The following is an 18803-nucleotide window of genomic DNA, read 5'->3' as shown; positions in this document are numbered from 1 at the left end:
GTAAGTCAAAAGTCAAGAGATCTCTGTCAAGATTTTTTTTGAGGATAGACTGCTAATGTTATCAGATTTGTTTATTTGACCTGAGTTAGGAAAAGTTTAACAGAACACTGTCAGCAGACTTTCCCATTGCATTTAGCCTGATTTGTATATTTTGAAAACATTTTAAAACCAGCTTACATATTTAACTCGCTTCAGAATTCAAGAGGCTAATGGGCATTTGCTTCTCTCAAACCATATCAGAAGAAAAGGTTGCTAGACAGTTTCAGTTCTTGGTCAGTTATGATGTTTCTGTTGTTTTAACATTTTCGCAGTAGTAATACAGAAAGGAACATTGATTCAGAAAATGTTTTTAGTAGAAAAGGTGGTTAATTGCCTGGACTTCAGAATATTATGTTGTGCAAGGTGATTTCCTTCTCAGACACAACTGCTTGTTTAATTGAAAGTGCTTGCAGTAGTGGAAACAACCCTAAAAAAATAAATTATGTTTTGCAGGACAGGCCAAGTAATTAGATTAACTTTTGTAAACAATAAAAAGACTCAATTTAGAAAAAAATATTTCTGAGAGTGCGTCTGTGTGTTCAAGCAGATCACCCTTCACCAAATGGATCTCAGCTGCCTGCTTGTGAAATCTGAGTTAAGGTGTGTTCAGAATCAAAAGTTGGGGCAAAATTTCAAGAAGTGATGAATGCATGACATGGATCAGTTTAGTATTTTTAACCTTTTCATAAAATGCTTTTCCAGTAAAATATAGACTGTAAAAAATATGAAATTGAATCCAAGACTGGATGAAAGTAGAGAACACTTACAAAATCATTAAAGTCTCATCGGAGAATTAAATAAGACAGACACCTGATAAGAGAAAACTATAAAATGTGTACACAAATGAGAAGTTTAAAAGCAAAGTTAGACTAACAAAAAGGAACATTTTACATTAAGCAATAAGGAAGCCTGAAACAAGATGAAATAGTGGAATATTGTAATAACTGTTATAAGCTATATAGGAAAAAATAATCAAGAACTGGATTACTAGTAATGTAAAAAAATTAGTGAGCCTTACACTGCCTCTTCTAACTTAAGAGAAGAAAGTATTGGAGATAATAATGACAGAAGAGGAAGTGCTTGAGCAGGCAAACTTTAAAAAAATAACATGACATTAGGCTCTACCTGTTGAGTGCAAGAACACAGGTGGAATCTTCTAAGCTTGTTTCTTCCAGGATTTGAATTCATCTGAATTACGCCAAAACAGAAGAATGTGACAAAAAGCTTGCATGAAATTGAGAAACAAGGCTGTGTTTGAGAGGAACCTTATCAAGTGTTTTCATTTCATGTCTTGCAACTTCAGATTACTTTGCCAGCCTTGTATGTCACCAGCAACTTCCATTCCACTCTGCAAAGGAGATGTTTCTTGTGCTACTATTTACTTATGTTTCCATTATGTTTCCATTCATCAGATCAAGTAGCAGTCATGACGGGCAGCTCATGTTGTGAAATGCATCTCCTCACTGAACAGTATAGCTCAAATAAGTTGCTTCATCTGTATACAAAGATATGTTTTTGGGAGGGCTATTATATTTTAGAGATTGCTACAACATCACCTTTTCTACATACATGTCTGAAAATAAAAGTTGCTGTCTACTTTCTGAATGTGATAATGGACTACATGTTTCTCAAATTGAATTTAAAGATTGCCACCTCACTTGGAGCTTCTGTATAAGAAAGTTATGTGCATAAGAAATGGAACTAAGAGATGCAAATAATAAATTATTTTATAGAGACTGGTTATTTTTGTATGTTTATGCCATGCAACAATGAAAGTTGTAATCAGTTGTGATTTTTTTGTTTTATGGGCTGGATGAATTGTTTGTAGCAAAAGTTTTTGCTGGTGTACTTGCAGAGTAATTTGCTTCCAGGTTGGATGTGAAGTATTTGTCAATTGAATTTATTCTGAAAGGCTGGCAGCTATATGTTTATGTATGCATTGTGTAATACTGCTAAATGTTTGGAATGAAAGAGTAGATTTTTTTGGCTCGAGGATCTAAGGATGGAAATACCATTTGGTACATAAAAGCAGAAAGCTGTAAATTACTACAGTACTAAGTAGACTAAACACCCATTCCTTTCATAAGAAAGGAATTCCCTGTAGTTTATTTATGGCAGTTATCCTTGAGGAAAGAGACAAGTATTAATAGTTTTCACAGCCTTCCATGCATAGAGCAGGAAAACAAATCTGATATACTGTAGACACTATTTTTTAATAACTTCTTTGGTTGCTAAAAATAGAAGTAGGCTAGGAAAGTTCATAGCAATATAACTTTTTGTCTTCCTTGGAAAGCCAAGCTGTCCTGAAGGAGGAGCGCCTGACAATTTTGTCTATCTTTTTTAACAGTGAACAAGATCAGTTCCATTTCAGAGATTATGTATATGCTTTGTGCAAAACAGACCATTTCTATCGCACCTGCTATTTTATCTTTGTACATGTCAGTACCATCCTCTGCTCACACACGAGTATAGTCATTACTAGTGATATGCCGCCTTAATTTCCTTTCTGCACTTGAATTTTTGTGTTTAAACATACCTGAGAGACCAGTCATGCTTTTAGCAGGGTCAATTTAAAATTATTTTGCTCAGTAGATGATATACATATATACCACAAAACTGGAAACACTACAGGCTCGTTTCACTTTTCCTAAATTGGTAAAAATAGCATAAATCATGAGCTTTTCAAACAGCCTTGCACAGCCTAGTTGTTTTGTTTGAATATTTCTTTCCATCTTATTACTTGTATTTTGCTATAAGAATGAGAGTCATTCAGCTTAATATTCATTTGGAATGCAGATATCTGAAGCTGCAGAATTAATAAACTGTATCAAAAATTTATTTGTTTGTAAGTGTGATCAAGCTCTTCTCCAACAGAGATGAAAACTGCTTAGAAATGGAAACATACTTCTATTTCCTTTTATAAATTTATGTGATTTATTAAATCCTTAAATTGTGATTTGCAGTTGTGTTACAGAAATGGTGATGTGCAAGGCAGTAATGTTGATGCATCTAAACTTTTGCCAAAAATTCTCACGTTGCTGTTCCTCCTTTAGTACTGTAAGGTTATGACAATTAGGATGAAACTGCCTGGAATCAATCAGTACTCATTTGTACAAAACACTTCATAGTGGCAATATGTTTGAAAAAAATATTATCAGAATACGCTGTAATTTACAACCACTAATTAAAAAAGTCTTGATAAGTTCAGAATCCTCCTGCATAAAGGGCTGGGATGCAGGAAGGAAGTGGTGTTCCTCTCAGTAACTGTCACCATCTGAATCCCACAGAGAGCTCTGTGTCATCTCGTAATCTGTCCTATAGGCATCTCCCTCACTAACATGTTAAAGCTAATAATAGATTCTCATTCTGTTTTATCAAAGCTAGTCTTTAATTAGATGGATTAATTTTAGAACTAAAGCAAATGTCTTAAACATGGAGGCAAAATTTAGTTTCTATTAAAAGATTAAACAAATATGGTGAATAGCTGGAACTGGATTATTTTATATAAAAATATATCTTTTCATTAATGACAGTTGTCAAAGGGATATATTTGTAAATGTTATTAATAATTCAAATGACCTAGTAAAGCAGATGGAGTGAATTGAATGAAATTGTCAACAAAGTATTTCAAAGTATTTTTGCACTGGTTTTGCTTAAATTTTACATTGTTAAGGTGTAAATGCTTAAATTTCTGTAACTATGTATCAGGGTTTTTTTCTGGTGAACAGTAAAGCAGAAACAGTTAATGTAAATCTTTTTACCTAAGAATCAATTGTACAAAGATAAGTTGATGCATATTTTAGGGGGGAGCTTCTTAACTACCAGAAGTGCTTTTGCTTTTCTTCAAGACTAAATCACAAATATTCTAAGCATATGGAACAATTTAGCAGAAAATACATAATTATCAAACAGATCTGTCTTTGCCACCTTGAACATTATTTCTTGTGGCAGGGTAAATGAAACCTCATGTTTAGATTTTATTTCATTTGATCTTCCGCTACTTTGGCAGCAGAATACAAAAAAAATGACAGATGGCACCATTAAAGTATGAGTTAATTTGTGCTTACTCTAATATGAATCTTGATAAAGGCATGGCACAAACTTCTAACTGAAATTTTGAAGCAAAGTACATTTATCTTGGTAAGAATGTGAAAAATCTGTGTAACTGTAAAAACAAATTTAATATCACGCAGGTGTTCATAAGCAAATATATGCATATTATTCCATTCATTATAAATAACGCTGCAATCAAATTTTGGCTCTAAGCTTGTTTCTGTTTGTTTTTTCTATGTGGAAGCCAATATCAGTGATTGCCAATTCTCTATTGCAGTGTCCACTTTGAGGGCAAATATCCTTACTGATGTTGTAGCCTTACCTATAAAAAACACCTTTTACAACATAAGAAATATGCTGCCAAGATTAATTCAGTATGCTGCCTTTTATATGATTTCTGATTTCACTTTATTACCTTACTAGATCTAAAGTCTTTTGGAAACTGAATTTTCTAGACAAGGTTATGTGTTTCCCATGACACATCCATGCCATAACAGAGTGGAATGGCTGTTTCAACAAGGACTGGATCAGGAATTGACCTTGTCTTTTGTAGTCAGTGCCCTAGATGTGAACCTGCTTTCTGATTTTTAACCTTCAGACTTGAGAGAGTGGTTTTGGTTTTTTGTTTGGTTTTTTTTGTTTTTTTTTTTTTAGTTTTTTTAAATTCTTTTCTGTATGGTAGATAATTTTCAACAGGAAGAATAGTTATTACCTGTAACCCCAGCTTTAAGACTTCTCCTACAGTGGAAAAGAAAGGAGTGGGAACCACCTGTAGCAGAGGAATGAATAAAACCTGGGGTTAAATCCCAATATTGTAAAAAAGAGCTATGTAATTTTCTCCAGACTTATAAAAGAATCAGTGGCTGCCAGCTGTCAGAAGAACCTGGATTTATGCCATATGGGGGGAGAGTCATGAGAAATCCAGTTTCTGCACAGTGCTTGGGGTCAGAATGAGGAGGGTGCCAAGCCATTCCTTACCATCCAGAGAGAGTTATGGCAGCTGTGCATGGTGGGGCTTACAGTGGAACTTAGGAAACTGAAGTACGTGTGGTATTTAGATTGTGATTGTACTGGGTATAGTACCCCAAATTTCATATATCAGATCCTTCACGCGGATCTGGCCTTCTGTCGTTGTTGTACAGTACTCTGGCCTATAGCCATATCCATCTCCACTGCAATTGTCCATGTTAAAACAGTATTTCCTATTATGTAACTGTTTTCAGAAGTCTGGGAGCCAGACAATAACTGGCTAAACTAAAATGTTATGAATGTTTTTCACTTCAGTAGCTACAGTTAATAAATACCGATAAAAGTATTTTTGTAAACTTGTAATTGTTCTTGTTTCAGCTTTTCTGGTGGGACTAAAATACGGTGATAGGGAGGATTTTTCATTAAGTAGGACTTAGCTGTCTTTTGTTTCTCCCTTCTGAAGATTTTGGTAGATTTTTTGAAGCAATCTTGGAGATAGTGTTGAATGATATATTCCTGTAAAGCATGGTTACTCCATTTATTAAATTCAGTTTCAAAAAAAGAGATTTCCAGAAGATTTGAGAGAGAGATGTCATTCAGTTTGAAAAATCAAGTTAGAGTCTTATGAATATAATTGTAACAGGTAGAAAGAAGACCTAGAGAGTGTATATTACAGGAGGGGACTCTGAGTTTCTCACAGTTAGCATGGCCTAATGCAGACCAGGGATTATTATTCCTGTCTGTGAATATACCAGGTTAACACTGAGAAGGGAGAAGAGCTGTTGAAATTAATGGGCAGTGTTGCCACAGGAGGACATAGGAATAAGCTGGACACAATAAAATGATCACTGGAAATGTGAAGATTTCTATTATCAAAATAAGCCCTACTAGAGTTTCAGGGAGGGGTTAAAGAAAAAGGAGGAACTAAACATTCTTGAGATTTAACTAAATATTTACTGTGGTGATGCGGTCCCTCTTAAGTGTAACAGGAGTTATTGTCTGAAAATGTTGCATCTTCCAGCTTAGCTTTCTAATGGCATTTCAGATGTGGTGAAGGTTGAATATACTTAAAAAAACATTTTGAAAGGAAATGGTAATTACTTCTGTACTACCTTTCAAATATCAGTTGATTTAGAAATAAGAATATATGGAATTCCTAGACAAGAAAGGAACGTATGTAAAATCAAGAGTCAGTGAAATGGGCCATTCCTTCTATGCATCCAGCAAAGTATTATATTTTCTGTAAAATTTTGGAATCAAGTTATGTGGAAACAGATGGAAATCCCTTTTAAATTGTGGTGATACAAGGTACTGCAACAACACATCATCAATCCCCTGTGAGCTCCATGGCTAGGTAGTGTCACAACTCTAGAAAGGTCCCTTGTGCTATCACAGTCTCAGAAAAAGTTGTATTTATAAATAGTTTAAAAATAAACAAAAATACCCCACCACAGGAAAAAAACCCTAAACCCTCAACACCCCCTAACTCCTCCTCTCCCCAACCAAAAAAATTCTGCAAGTCCACACAAGTCACATAGTCACTTCTGGTATCTGTCTTGATTTCTGAGGCAGTTTATTAAAAGTAGAATGGAAGTATTAAAAATATTAAGACAATATTATGTAGCTTTTGGTTTACCGAAAAGCTCATGCTATGAAAAGAACATACAGTTTCTGTATTATTGGGAATAGAGCCTTGACTAGAGTCATTATTTAAATACTAAGTAAAACTATATTTTAGAATCTTAAAAAAATAAAATATGTTAAAATACTTTTGAGATATTGAAAAAATGTTCTGTCTGTGAGAGCTGATAGATGACCCTGGTAATGCATTAATCAAAATAATAGCCTTTTGCTTTATGTTTACTGTGTCTGTCTTCATACATGTCCAACTCAATTAAGCAATTTTGTTTCTGAAAGATGAGTAAAAGAGTTGTCCCAGTATCAGGCTTGTGTTAGTACTCGTTGTATCCAAGGTACATTTTCGTAGTTAGTATAAAATCGTCTAATATGAGAATTAATGGAAAAAAATTTGTAAAACTTAAACCCATGATTTGTCTGTGGTTTTATCAGACCACCTATGTCAGGTTCACTTGTGGACAGACTAAAACAGGCCCTCTGTGAAATGAATCCCTATGGGGGAGAGCAAATTATAGGGGCAGAGGTTCCTGTTTCCCCCCAAGTCCTCTTCTTCTAGTTTAGTCTATTTGCTCCAGTTTCCTTTCTTTGCAGCATTCCTTGCCTGTCTCTTTCCCTCCTCCTAGGGGTCATAATGAATAAAATATAGTTTTCCTTTGCGTCACAGTCTAACCCTTAGCAACATAGGTTATATAATGCTTGCTGTTGCTATTTCTGTTTTCTGATGCTTGATCAGAAATACAGACCTCTGTCCTGTGCGACCTCCTAAGCACAGTGTTCAGTAAAAGTGCCAGTCCAACCTTTTTTTTCCCCTTTTTTTGCTCCCTGTGCAGAAATCCATTGAAATTTTTACCTTGTTTATTATATTGAGACTATAAACATTCATAGGTCTTGATTTCATAAACTTTACAGCTTAGCAAACCAAAACTGTCAGGAAAAATGATATTGAAATACTGTGCAATTGTAAGCTTTAAACTATTGGTTATCTAATATGATTTTCAGAGGGGGCACTAAAATCTCTTCCAAACAGGGAATCTGAACTTCCAAATCTTTACTCAGTTTATCCTTGCAGTACTGCTGGAGCTGAAGTGCACTTTTTCCAGTTTTATAGTTCAGGAATTGAAATGTATGATGCCTGTTTGATTTCTACCACATCACATAGGAAGACAATGTCAGAGCCACAAAACCATCCATCCTCTCAACTTTTAGGCATATTTTTGATAACTTCCTCCTTCAGTCCTTCAGCCTTTCAGTCTTTCTCTTTTCTGCCCGCCCACCACCTACTGTGCCCCATATATACACTGTAATGTATCTTACAATCCTATATTTATGTGAAAAGTATAATAGTGGCTGTTACCACGTGAAAAATATACCTAAGCCATGGATGCTGCACTGTTTTTGCCTTTCTTGGTTTTGGATACATAGTTCTACTGTCTAAAAATGCTATCATGACTAAAGCCGTGGGGAAAGACAGCTGTCACTTTTGCATACTGTTGCAGTTAAAACATCATTCTTTCAGGATATTTAACCATGAAGTTTTGATGTTTCTCCAAAATAACAGTGGAAACCCAGTATCTTGTCCAAATTCTGGCTCAGGAAGTTGCTGTACATTTAGCCCATCACAAATAAACTCATTAGGTAAGATCTAATTCCTGTCCTGGTTACCTGCTGTTACCTATTCAGCTTTCCATAGGAGGGGGAGGTTAAGGTTCATTTCTTCTGATAGGCTTTCTGCTGGTATAAAAATAATGCTAGGGAAAATTAGAGATGTTTCATGCAGGCTTCCCCATATTTCAGGTACTAGAAAGAAAGCGTTTATGGTTTTCTTCCTCCTGTTTGGTATTTACACGTGTAGTTATGCACTTAGCTGAACAAAGGCTTGTTAGTACAACCAACTATTTAAATATATCTCCTTGTTTTATTATAAACGAGTTTTTATGATTTAAATTGTGGCTCATTAGGCACATAATTTCACATGGTATAAAAAAACAAGTTACCAGCTTGCTGGTTCACCTTGTGAATTTTCAAGATATTTTAAAAAGTAACTGATATGGGTTTGTTTCTTTTTTTCTGTATATATAATTTAATAAAAAATTAAAAGGCAAATTTAAATTAAAATCTTATTCTGTAAAAGATATGTATTCAAATACATACTATGTTCAAGTAGAAAATATCAAAACCAGACTAAAGGTGAATTAAAATAATGTGCTACAGTATTCCATATGGTGGTTTATCAACAGAAGTTGTACAGAAGTGTTTTGAATTTTTTCAAAGTTTTTTTTTTCTGCTTCTGTTTGTTGTTGGTGTTGATAAATTTTACCAAGCAGCAAAATTAGATTCAAAAAAATGATTTTTTTTTTTTTCCAGTGGTAGAACTGTATGCTCATTTACTATCTCATAAATAATCTTGTGATCCAGAAATGTAATTTCTGGGAAATTTGTGGCTCCATTTGAGTCTTGGCCAGGGAAATTTGATTGAAGTTTAGGTACAAAAAAAGTTCTAATCCTGCCAAGTTTTTGTCCGTTTTATGATTTATAACTCTGAGCATTGGAAATGTATCCTTGCCATAGACCTGGAAAACAAGTAAAACTGATCTGAACTCACAGACATGTCAATTTTGAAAGGGCAAGCAACAGACTTCCTTATGCCAAAAATAGCTTTTGTGCTAAAATATTTAAGCATAGTATTTGATCACAGATAAATGAAAAATAATATTTTGCACTTTGGACCTTTTTTGTATAGTAGCGGAAACCCCAGGTCATTTTAAAATTAGATGGGTTTTGTTGGGTGATTCTCAAACATCATACATTCAGAAACCATGGTACTTGGCATTGAGAAAAATGCTGTGTCCTGTTTTTATTCCTCATGTATATTCGTTATATATTGATTGCAATGAAGAGACTATTTTAGACTCCTGCAGCAGTTCAAGTAATGTGTACCACTTCTGTGCTTTTCTCTTGTTGAGTGTAAAATATGTATGAAGACATGTCTGAAGTGTAAGTACAGCGGGGCCCTTGGGAAGTTCTGAAGCTGTACCTTGAGTAATTTCAGTCCAATGCTGACAGAACGGTTTATTCTTGGTTTGTATTTTCATCCATGGTCTGCGACATGTTAGAGTTCTTAATAATAGAAAGTTTCTTAATATTGAAAGTTCTTTATCTTGATTATACCAGAAGTATAAATATTTCTCTGCAGTCTAGCAAACATATAGAGACTTATTGGTGGCATTCACTAAAGCTTCCTAATAGTTTCTGTCAAAACCTTTTGTATTAAGACACATTTAACCTATGGAATCATCTGCTTTAGAGATGAAAATTTCCTTTTTCTCTTCTTCTCTTGTGCCTAAACATCTTTGGGCAAATCCTACATTTCTTTCTCCTTTAAGTAAAAGTTATTTTATACTTGAACATCCTCATAGCTGGGTAGACTTGTGCTCTCTCTGCCATGTCTGATTCTGTAGCTGATGAGTTTGCATTTTAGTGGGTTTGAATTTGGGTTATAAAGAAAGTACTGGATGACTGGAAGTGGAGAAGTGCACATGCGCAGAAATTGCAATACGTACAGTGCCGGTCTGTGGCACCGTGGGGCTCTGTTTTGAGTCACTTGCACAAAGTCTGCACACATAGAAATTCTTGATTTCTTGACTTGTACGTTAGTAGACACTCTATATCTGTACAGCAGTTAAGTTATTGACTCTCAACTGCCCAGAACCTGACCACTTACTTTTTACCCTTGTTCCTTTCTCATTTTTTGATTAGTGAAAATTAATTTATTTTAATCTTACTTGTTAAAACTTATTCTGGCAAAAGTGTTATTTCCCCTCAATCTCTTTTTTATTTCCTTCACCAACCTACATAACCTACTAATATTTCTTTAAAATATTCACGGTGGGATGATTTATCCTCTTGTGATAGCTGCTTCATGGCAGTTTCTCTCTTGAACCATGAACGATTTCTTTGAGGCCAAATCAAGAAATACCTGTCATTTGTGGCCCAGTGGTTCTTTCAGTTGCTTTCCCTAAGTATGTAGACATGTTTATATGTCTCCACATTAGCTGAAAATATGCTCATAAATCAAAGTACTGTGTCTTCTGAGGCTGAAGGTTGGTTGTTATGAGTTTTATAAACTATTTTGGCTATTTTTCTGGAAAACATAGGCAGCTCCTGCCTATGTTTTATTGGTAACTTTTCTGTTTTAAAATATATTATTAGTGTTATAAAAATTAGTATGACAATAATTAATATTGTCATAATTTGGTGCACTCACTGATGCTTAAGAGGAAAAAAGGTATCCTTTGTTACTAGTCACTTCCAAATGTACATTATCACCTTCATTTTTCTTATTTTTACAAAATCTGATAATTCAACTTCCATGGCTACTTTTGTAAGTTGTTTTCTGCCGATATTGCTCTGGACTGTGTCAGAAAAGTGATGTATTTTTTACATTTTTATTAATGTGTTTACATTTTGGAGGTTTGATAGTAATGGAATATGCATGTTCTTATACATTTCTCCATCCACATGACCCATTGTAAAGCTATCTTGAAAGTTACTCAGAATTCATAAATAAAAAATATTAAATGGAAAATTTAAATACGAAAAATAGAGTGAAAACTTGCTGCCAATACATGTAACATATTTTATTTGTACATGCAACCTACAGAGAAGTTCATCTTGCCTCTTTGTGTAGCATAACTAAAACTTTAGAGCTACAGGTATGATAATTCTGAATTGTATTTATTTTCTCTTGTATCTCTGAATATGAAGCAATCCTTCAGAAGTTTTATTAGTGAAATGTAGAGTTTCTGCTATATAGAAATGTACCTATTTACAAAATGTGCAGTCAATGCATCTTTTATCTTTCTAGAAAACTAATTGCATTTTTTCTTCATGTCACTTAACTTCTATAAACATTTTTACCTTTACAGTGTCAGAGATTGCAGGTGCAAAATGTAGGTATATATAATATTTTTTTCCACGTAAAATTGATCTTTTGCCAGTATAAACAGTTCATCTTATGTTAATGATTAGGCAAGAGTTTAATATTAATCTCTGTTTTCTCAGCAGTGGCCTCCTTGTCTTGTTTTGGCTGGTGAACTTCATGTTGAGGGTTAGCATTTGTTGCTGAAGTGAGTAAGACCACCCCCCTCAAGAGAACTGTTGGGTTTTTTAAAGTAATTCAGAACAGACTAGTAGAATTTATAAATCTACTGAAAAGGTTATGAAACAGTCTCAATTGGCTTTGACTGCAAACTTTGACCTGTTTGGCCAAATTGTGGAAACTGTGCCAAGATTAGGTATACAGCAGTTCTGTGAACCTTTTTAAGATTAAATTTCAGGACTGCATGACTGATGTGCTAGCAATATACTTGTGATATTAGGCAAGTGTTACTTTAATACAGTTTTAGCCTAGAAGAGATCATTCACCTAAAAGTAAAAATTATCTTGAGCCAGATTTAAAGAAATTTGTTGCATGTCAATATGATTTTAAAAGGTCTGGTTAAAGCTTGCCATTTTGATTTTCCATTCTCTATACCTCTCTACAGTGAGCTACTCTGGCTCCTCTAAAACTATTTACTATGCTTTTTCTTTGGTGAAGAAAATGTAGCAAAAAGAAAAAGTTCTAACCACAGAGTATCTTGGGATGGTTTCTGTGAAGCTTTTCAGCCAGCAGTTGCTGAAACGGTTTATATTCACCACTCTAATAACACGAGGCAGGTTTAGATGAATTTTGAGCTGGAAAGTTTAATCATACATTTCTTCACTCCTTTGATAATAAGAAGAGAGATTTGGTTTGCGAATGCTCAGGTTTCAGTGGAGAATATTATCTCCAGACTCCACGGCTGAGCACTAGCAAATGTGTTGTATTTTCTTGATTTATGTCAGAAAAACTTCTTTATTCACTCAACACAGAAAAAAAACCCGCTTTTATTATTTTTTCTTGTTTATTTTGTTCTTTCTGATGCTTTCAAGCAAAATGTTTGTTTGGGTTTTTTTCCAACTGTAATAGTTTCTGCATTTGAGGAAAACAGTATAATAAACTTGGTTTGGATGAGCTGAGTATTGACAGTGTCCTGATATATGCTGTGATGAATAGCGCTGTCTTGTTCTATGGACAGACAACTGACTATTGCATAAGGCATTAGTCACATGCATGTTAGAGGCATTTTTATTAGATTTCATTTTTACTGATATGTCTTTTGAATATTTGTATAAGTATTTGTAGGTTTGTCACTTCTTTCCTGAAAAGGGGACCTGGAACAGTTTTTAAATGCCTCTCTATTACTTTAAGCGATTTAACTGTTAATATTATTCTCTTAATGTAATAGTAAAGTCGACATCTCAAATATTTGTGTGTTAAATCAGGTTCTTTATAAATGCCCATCAGAAACGTGGCTAATAGTTACTGACATATACCTTATGCTGAATTCTCTGCATCTCCAGTTACTTTATTAAGGTTGGAACAATCAGTACAGGTAGAGGCCTGCCAAAGAAATCAGTAGAGTGTATTTTCACTTGCTCTGTGACAGAGTAAGGAATCATCATTTACAAGATTCCTGCTAAAAGTGCTCTGATAGGTACAGGTGGCTGCATGGTCGTTGATTTTGCAAGCTGAAATGGGTGAAATAGTGGAGTTGGGACTTTGGAGCAGCTGGCTGTCAAGTGAGGAAGTCATGACAAAGGCTCTCATTGAGAACCGGAGTTATAACCTGGAAGCGGGAGGACACCGGTTGTGAGTTGAAGCTGGGGGAGGGGAGCATACCTACTAAGTATAATCCCTAGAGATCAAGTTTTTGAAGGTGAAAAAGGCCTTTTTCATCCTGGACTAGGACCTTTCTATGAGAACAGCATGGAGGTTAAATGAGATGGTGGATAGACTTATATTTTTAATAATTTTCCTCATATTAGATTAACTTCTGAATATCTCGGCAGATAATTCATTAAATTAATCTATCATGTATTATCAGTTGATTCAGCCTGCTGTTTATAATTCATTCATATAACTGACTGATGTTCCCTGGAAAGAAGAAAGGTTGCTTAATACCTCTTGTCCTTAGGTATTGAATATAATTTTTATTAATGAATAAATTTTGTGGTTTTAAAATTAAAGATGGCTTTTGGCAGTAGATGGAACTCAGTTGCTGGAATTCTCTTTCAGACCTGAAGAAGTAGTTGTATGTCATACTTGGGGTTTTTTTTCCCCAATACATACTGTTAGTCTAATAAAGTACACTGCATCTCCATACAAGTCTCTTATCACCTGAGTGTAACAGTTAGAAGCAGAGATAAGAAGCTGGTAAACATTGGTGTCAGCATTGTTATTTAATTTATCTTTATAGATAAAATGTAAAACCGACTGTCTTTTACATTTACTGGTTTGGGTGCTAAAGCATTTCCCAACTATGAAGGAAATGTACCAGAAAATACAATGTTGTTTTGTGTCTAAAAAAATCTATCAAAGGTCACTATCTAGTTTTATTGTCTTTGGGATTCAGCTTGTACTTCTAATCAGGGAAATCTAGGCAATAGAAATGATGCTTATTGCTGGACATAGGATTAAATGACAATCATTAACTTCGAAAGCAGGTGCTTACAATCCAGCCCTCCTGCTAGAATTGTGTAACAGATATATTTTGGTTTGGGTTTGTTTTTGGTTGGTTTGGTTTTTTACAGGTATGAACAACTTTGATTTATTTTTGTTGATTTAAAGTTATTAATGGGAAATTCTGAGAAGTAATTTGATTGTGAATGTATTCTAGAGTATGTATACAGATTTTTTCTATTTACTCTGTGGGAGTATTCATGTTTTAATTTCCCATGTCTGAAAATTAAGAGGGGATAGGCCAAAATGAGTTGTACTTAATTCAGAGATTCAAAGATTACAAAGTAATGAACCATTGGGATTATTTTGTCTGATGACATGAGTAACATAGACTGAGAACTACCAGAACACATGGCTCGTTTTAAGCTAGGTCATGTTGACTGTAATATTACCTTTGGATAAGTTATGCTTTTTAGATTTAGTTCTAGTTTTCATTACCTGTTACTATATCTCCAGCTGATATTTCTGAGGCCACTTCATTGTGTGCTGTGACCACATCTGTTCAGAATTACTGCCTGGCAAGGTGACCCTACCTTACTGTGAGGTCCCTTGTTTCTAGTAGCCTTCAGTTTGACTGTATAGAACCACACATTGCTAGTGTGCATCCACATAGCCAGGGTTGTTCAGTGCCAGGGACTTGGGTGGCTTGTAACAGGTGTTAACAGGCCTGTGATTCATCTGTCAAAGCAAGGTAAATTTGGATTTGTTGCCTTTTTTTTTTTCAGGAGCTATACACACTCAGTGATGGATACAGCTCTAATTTCCACTGTATCTTCCATTTTTATTAATCCAGATTGTCAGCAATTTTCCATCTGCCTCAGTTTACAACAGCTTGATTCCACCCACATTCTGATTTCTGCAAAAGGTGTAGGTTCCAATTCAGGAAAATGTTTAACTTCACGTGTACCTCTTGTACACTTAGAAAGTTAGGAGGAATATAGCAACCAGTGCATCATCTGTGTTTGAGCTCTAGAGCTCTGTCAACTGATAGATTTTATCTGTCAGATTTTATTCCATAAGACATTATAAAAGATAAAGAAACCACCTGTATATAATTATATATGGTATTTTTCAGAATGGTAAGTGTGATAGGCATCTTTACTTGCAACTTCCACAGCTGAATGGAGCTTTTTCAATAATCATAAAATATAAATTAAAAAGATAATAAGTTTTCTTCTGCTGATTGTGGACTTCGTTAGTGTTTAGTGAATATTCTAGGTATCCTTTTCAGATAATGCTCAGGAAAAAAAATTGGCTACGTGTCCCATTCACTTGAATTCAAAGTGAATTTGCAACTGCAACTCTGTGTGGTCTGTTGCAGGACTTTTTAACAATCTGGTAGGAAGAACAGCATAAAGGTTTAAATTTCAAAGCAAACCCTTAGATAAATTCTGATCTGATTATTCAGTTAATGTCGTTTTAGAACACGTTTTTCATCTACACTGCCTTTGAGGGATATTTTAATGAAAACTGTCTGGCTTGAAAGTTGTTAGCTGCAGTGATAGCTTAAAAAAACCTGAAAGGCATCATTATAGGTAGTGTAAAATATCATTTAGCATAGTTTAAAAGCAAGTGAACAGAAGTTCTTCAGGATTCTTGACTAAAGTTCTGAGCAGTGGAAAAATGAAAGTTTTCAGCAGGTTGAAAAATTGGTTGGAATTTAGGGTGGATATCTCATGGCTGTGAGATAAACCATGGTATTTTACAGAAGTGCAGTTGTTTTTATAAATTTCCATTGCTTTGCAGCTTAGAAATTTTGGGGTTGGGGCAGGTGGTGACCTTTAGCTTTATGGTAAAGGTTTAAGGTACAATTGCTCAAGTAATTTTAAGCTGTTTAGGCACTGCAGACCTACTCAGACTAATTTCAGATTTGAAGACTTTATTTTTTTCTCTCTTTTTTGGAACTATGTAAGGTAGGTAAATTCTGAGTTACAGGTGATCTGCTGGTAACTAATTTTACTTGATAGCATCTTGTTTATTGGAAGGATGCAGAGATGGGAAACTTGTAGCAATATGGTCTGATTCTCAATCTCTTAGTTGCTGAGTAATTTTTTTCTTTTAGTTGGATGTATTTGTGACGTGAATAATGATGATTCATGGTTACAATATTTTATCTGAAATTGGAAAGTTTGCTTAGTTGTTTAAATGGTTAAAATTTAACTATGACAGAAAAAAGAAACCCCAACCCAAATCTTTTTGTTTGAAATACCTTTCTCTGTGTTCTTTAGTGTGTAATGCGCATTTAGGGTTCATGTTTCTTTCCTTCCTTTCCCTGAAGGGAGCTTTATGTCTAGAGCAGGTTTCTGTATCTGATGAACCATAGTTTGATGTCTGAAATTAGAGAAGTGCAACTGTTTTCATACCTTAATACGGAGCTGTTGTCAGGTTATAGGAGGTTGGTGTATGAAAACAAGTGTCATTTGTTTGTCACAAGAGTGACAGACTAGAAGTGAGTCTTACAGTAAAGACAAGAAGGAAAAAAAGAAGTATAAAGTAATGAGATTTGGATTGATTTCAATAATGCTGCTTCTGTAGTGAAAGTATTATAGTATAGAATGGAGAAGGATGACAAATTTGGAGGTTAGCTCTAAAGGTAAGGAAAAAGTTTGACATGGAAACAGAAGTTTTCATTAGATTGACTTTGTAGGCGTCTTTTAAATACATTTTTTCTTACACAAAATAGCACATCATTACGTAAATTTCTAATGAGCCTGTCAAAGATGGCTCAACGTTTTTCTTTCTTTGTTCTAGTTGCATTAAAATCTTCTAACTCTACAAGACCAGAAAGAAATGGCATTCAGGAAAACTGTAGAACAGCAAAGTGTGGAGAAGGGATGCAGATCCTGGAAGGAGAACTCCTACTGCAGGTATTTTTTGCAACGGATATATTGTGCAAAGATTTACATTAAAAAAACTATTGTGTGTAGCATACTATATTCACTGATGAGATTTGAAAAGTAAGTTTTCTTATTGTAAAATCCTTTTCTCGTTTTCTTTAAGGTAATATTATACAGCTCTTGCACTTTTTCTGGTAGTGATGTAGGGTGGTGTTAGAATATGGGCTCCACTTCAATGTTTCCAAGTAATTTATTGGAGGTTTCTTTCCCAGCTCTTTACATCTATTGTTAATAAAAATATTAATATAAAGTAATGGTCTTCGTAAAGGTCAGATAAGTTAGTAATTGACTGTAAATTTGGTGACTAATTATCTAAAAGAAACAATTTCTCTTTAAAAGACCTCAGGGTTGCTGAAATATCTAGCTTTCTTGGTAGTTTGAAAGAATTCAGTGGTCCATAGTGTAGGTTCAGGACAAAATTTAGAAAACACCTCAACTTTCAATAACTTTCAATATTATGAACTAATAGAAAGTATTAATAATAAAGAGTATTGGTGATTTTCTTTTTTTTCTTAAATTCTTTAGCCTGTTTTGATGTCCTAGAGTGTCAAAACATATGAATAATGATATAATACTAGATCGAAATTAAACTTGGGAAATTACTAATAAAAGTATTCCAATGTTCTAATTAGTTTCACAAAATAGATTTTACTGTGACCTGCAGCTTCATTTGAAAAATGCTGATAATCTGTCTTCTTCCCAGGTTTCCCACTGATGTGTCTATTAGAAATGGCAAATCATTGTCAGAGCCAATTGTTTGCTTAGAGCAAAATTAATTTCAGTGTTCAAAGAGTAGAAAACAAGTTCTAAGAATCCCACAAAACAATTACTTTAAATTAATAGTAGTTGAAAATTGTTTTCTAACCAACTAAAAAACTAGGACATGTATGTAATTTTCTAACCTTAATAAAGTATAATGAAGAACAGTTATGGAATTACTGCAGGTGAAGAGCTTTCTTTTTAAACAAGAATTATCTAAAAAGGTAAAGTATAAGGTTTATATTGGAGGCATCTATTTTATGTGAAATATAGGGGGGGTTCTATGACTTCCAAGTGGAAGTGATATGAGGGAACTGTTTTTCAGTATGAAAATTAAATGGATAATATACTTATTTTACTGTAAATTCTGCCCATCTTGTGAAGTAAGTAAATTAACTGAATTTTCTAAGGGAGTTTGTTTTGTAAATATTTTATATATGTGAAAAAACCCAGAGTTATCTTAGATAATGTAAAAACTCATGAGAGATGAAAGTGGGAATTTTCTAGACGATACTGGAAATCAGTAAGATGTAAATATTGATAAAATCCTTCCCTTAAAGTATAATTGATGAATTTTTTTGGGTTTTTTTGCAAAGGTGGTATGAATACACATCATATTGTTTGTATTTTTTTCTATTTGTTCATCAGATGTTTTCTCTTGTTTCCTAACAAACAGGAAATTGTCTTAAATTGCCAACATAGCAACTGCCTTACCAATTCAATATACTGTGGAAGTAGAGATCAAATACACAAATGCGCCTTCATTAAAATCAAAATGATGTCCTTCATAATTTTTAAAATTATTTCCAATTCTTATTTTAAGTACATGATCTATTAAGGTCTAAGCA

General features: G+C 34.1%; 1 protein-coding gene across 1 annotated transcript in view; it reads left to right on the top strand.

Moving 5' to 3' along the window:
* The window catches only part of AHR (aryl hydrocarbon receptor), a 51846-nt gene that overhangs the window by 12047 nt on the left and 20996 nt on the right, over positions 1–18803 (top strand). Inside the window, exon 2 of the mRNA XM_008920367.3 lies at positions 17051–17166. Coding sequence (XP_008918615.2) covers positions 17134–17166 — 33 coding nt within the window. The 5' untranslated portion in view covers positions 17051–17133. The remainder of the gene's footprint in view (positions 1–17050; positions 17167–18803) is intronic.

Source organism: Manacus vitellinus, unplaced genomic scaffold (genome assembly GCF_001715985.3).
Source record: "Manacus vitellinus isolate BGI_N305 unplaced genomic scaffold, ASM171598v3 scaffold_3_pilon, whole genome shotgun sequence".
NCBI classification, from domain to species: Eukaryota; Metazoa; Chordata; class Aves; order Passeriformes; family Pipridae; genus Manacus; species Manacus vitellinus.
This window is presented reverse-complemented; position numbering and strand designations above follow the sequence as displayed.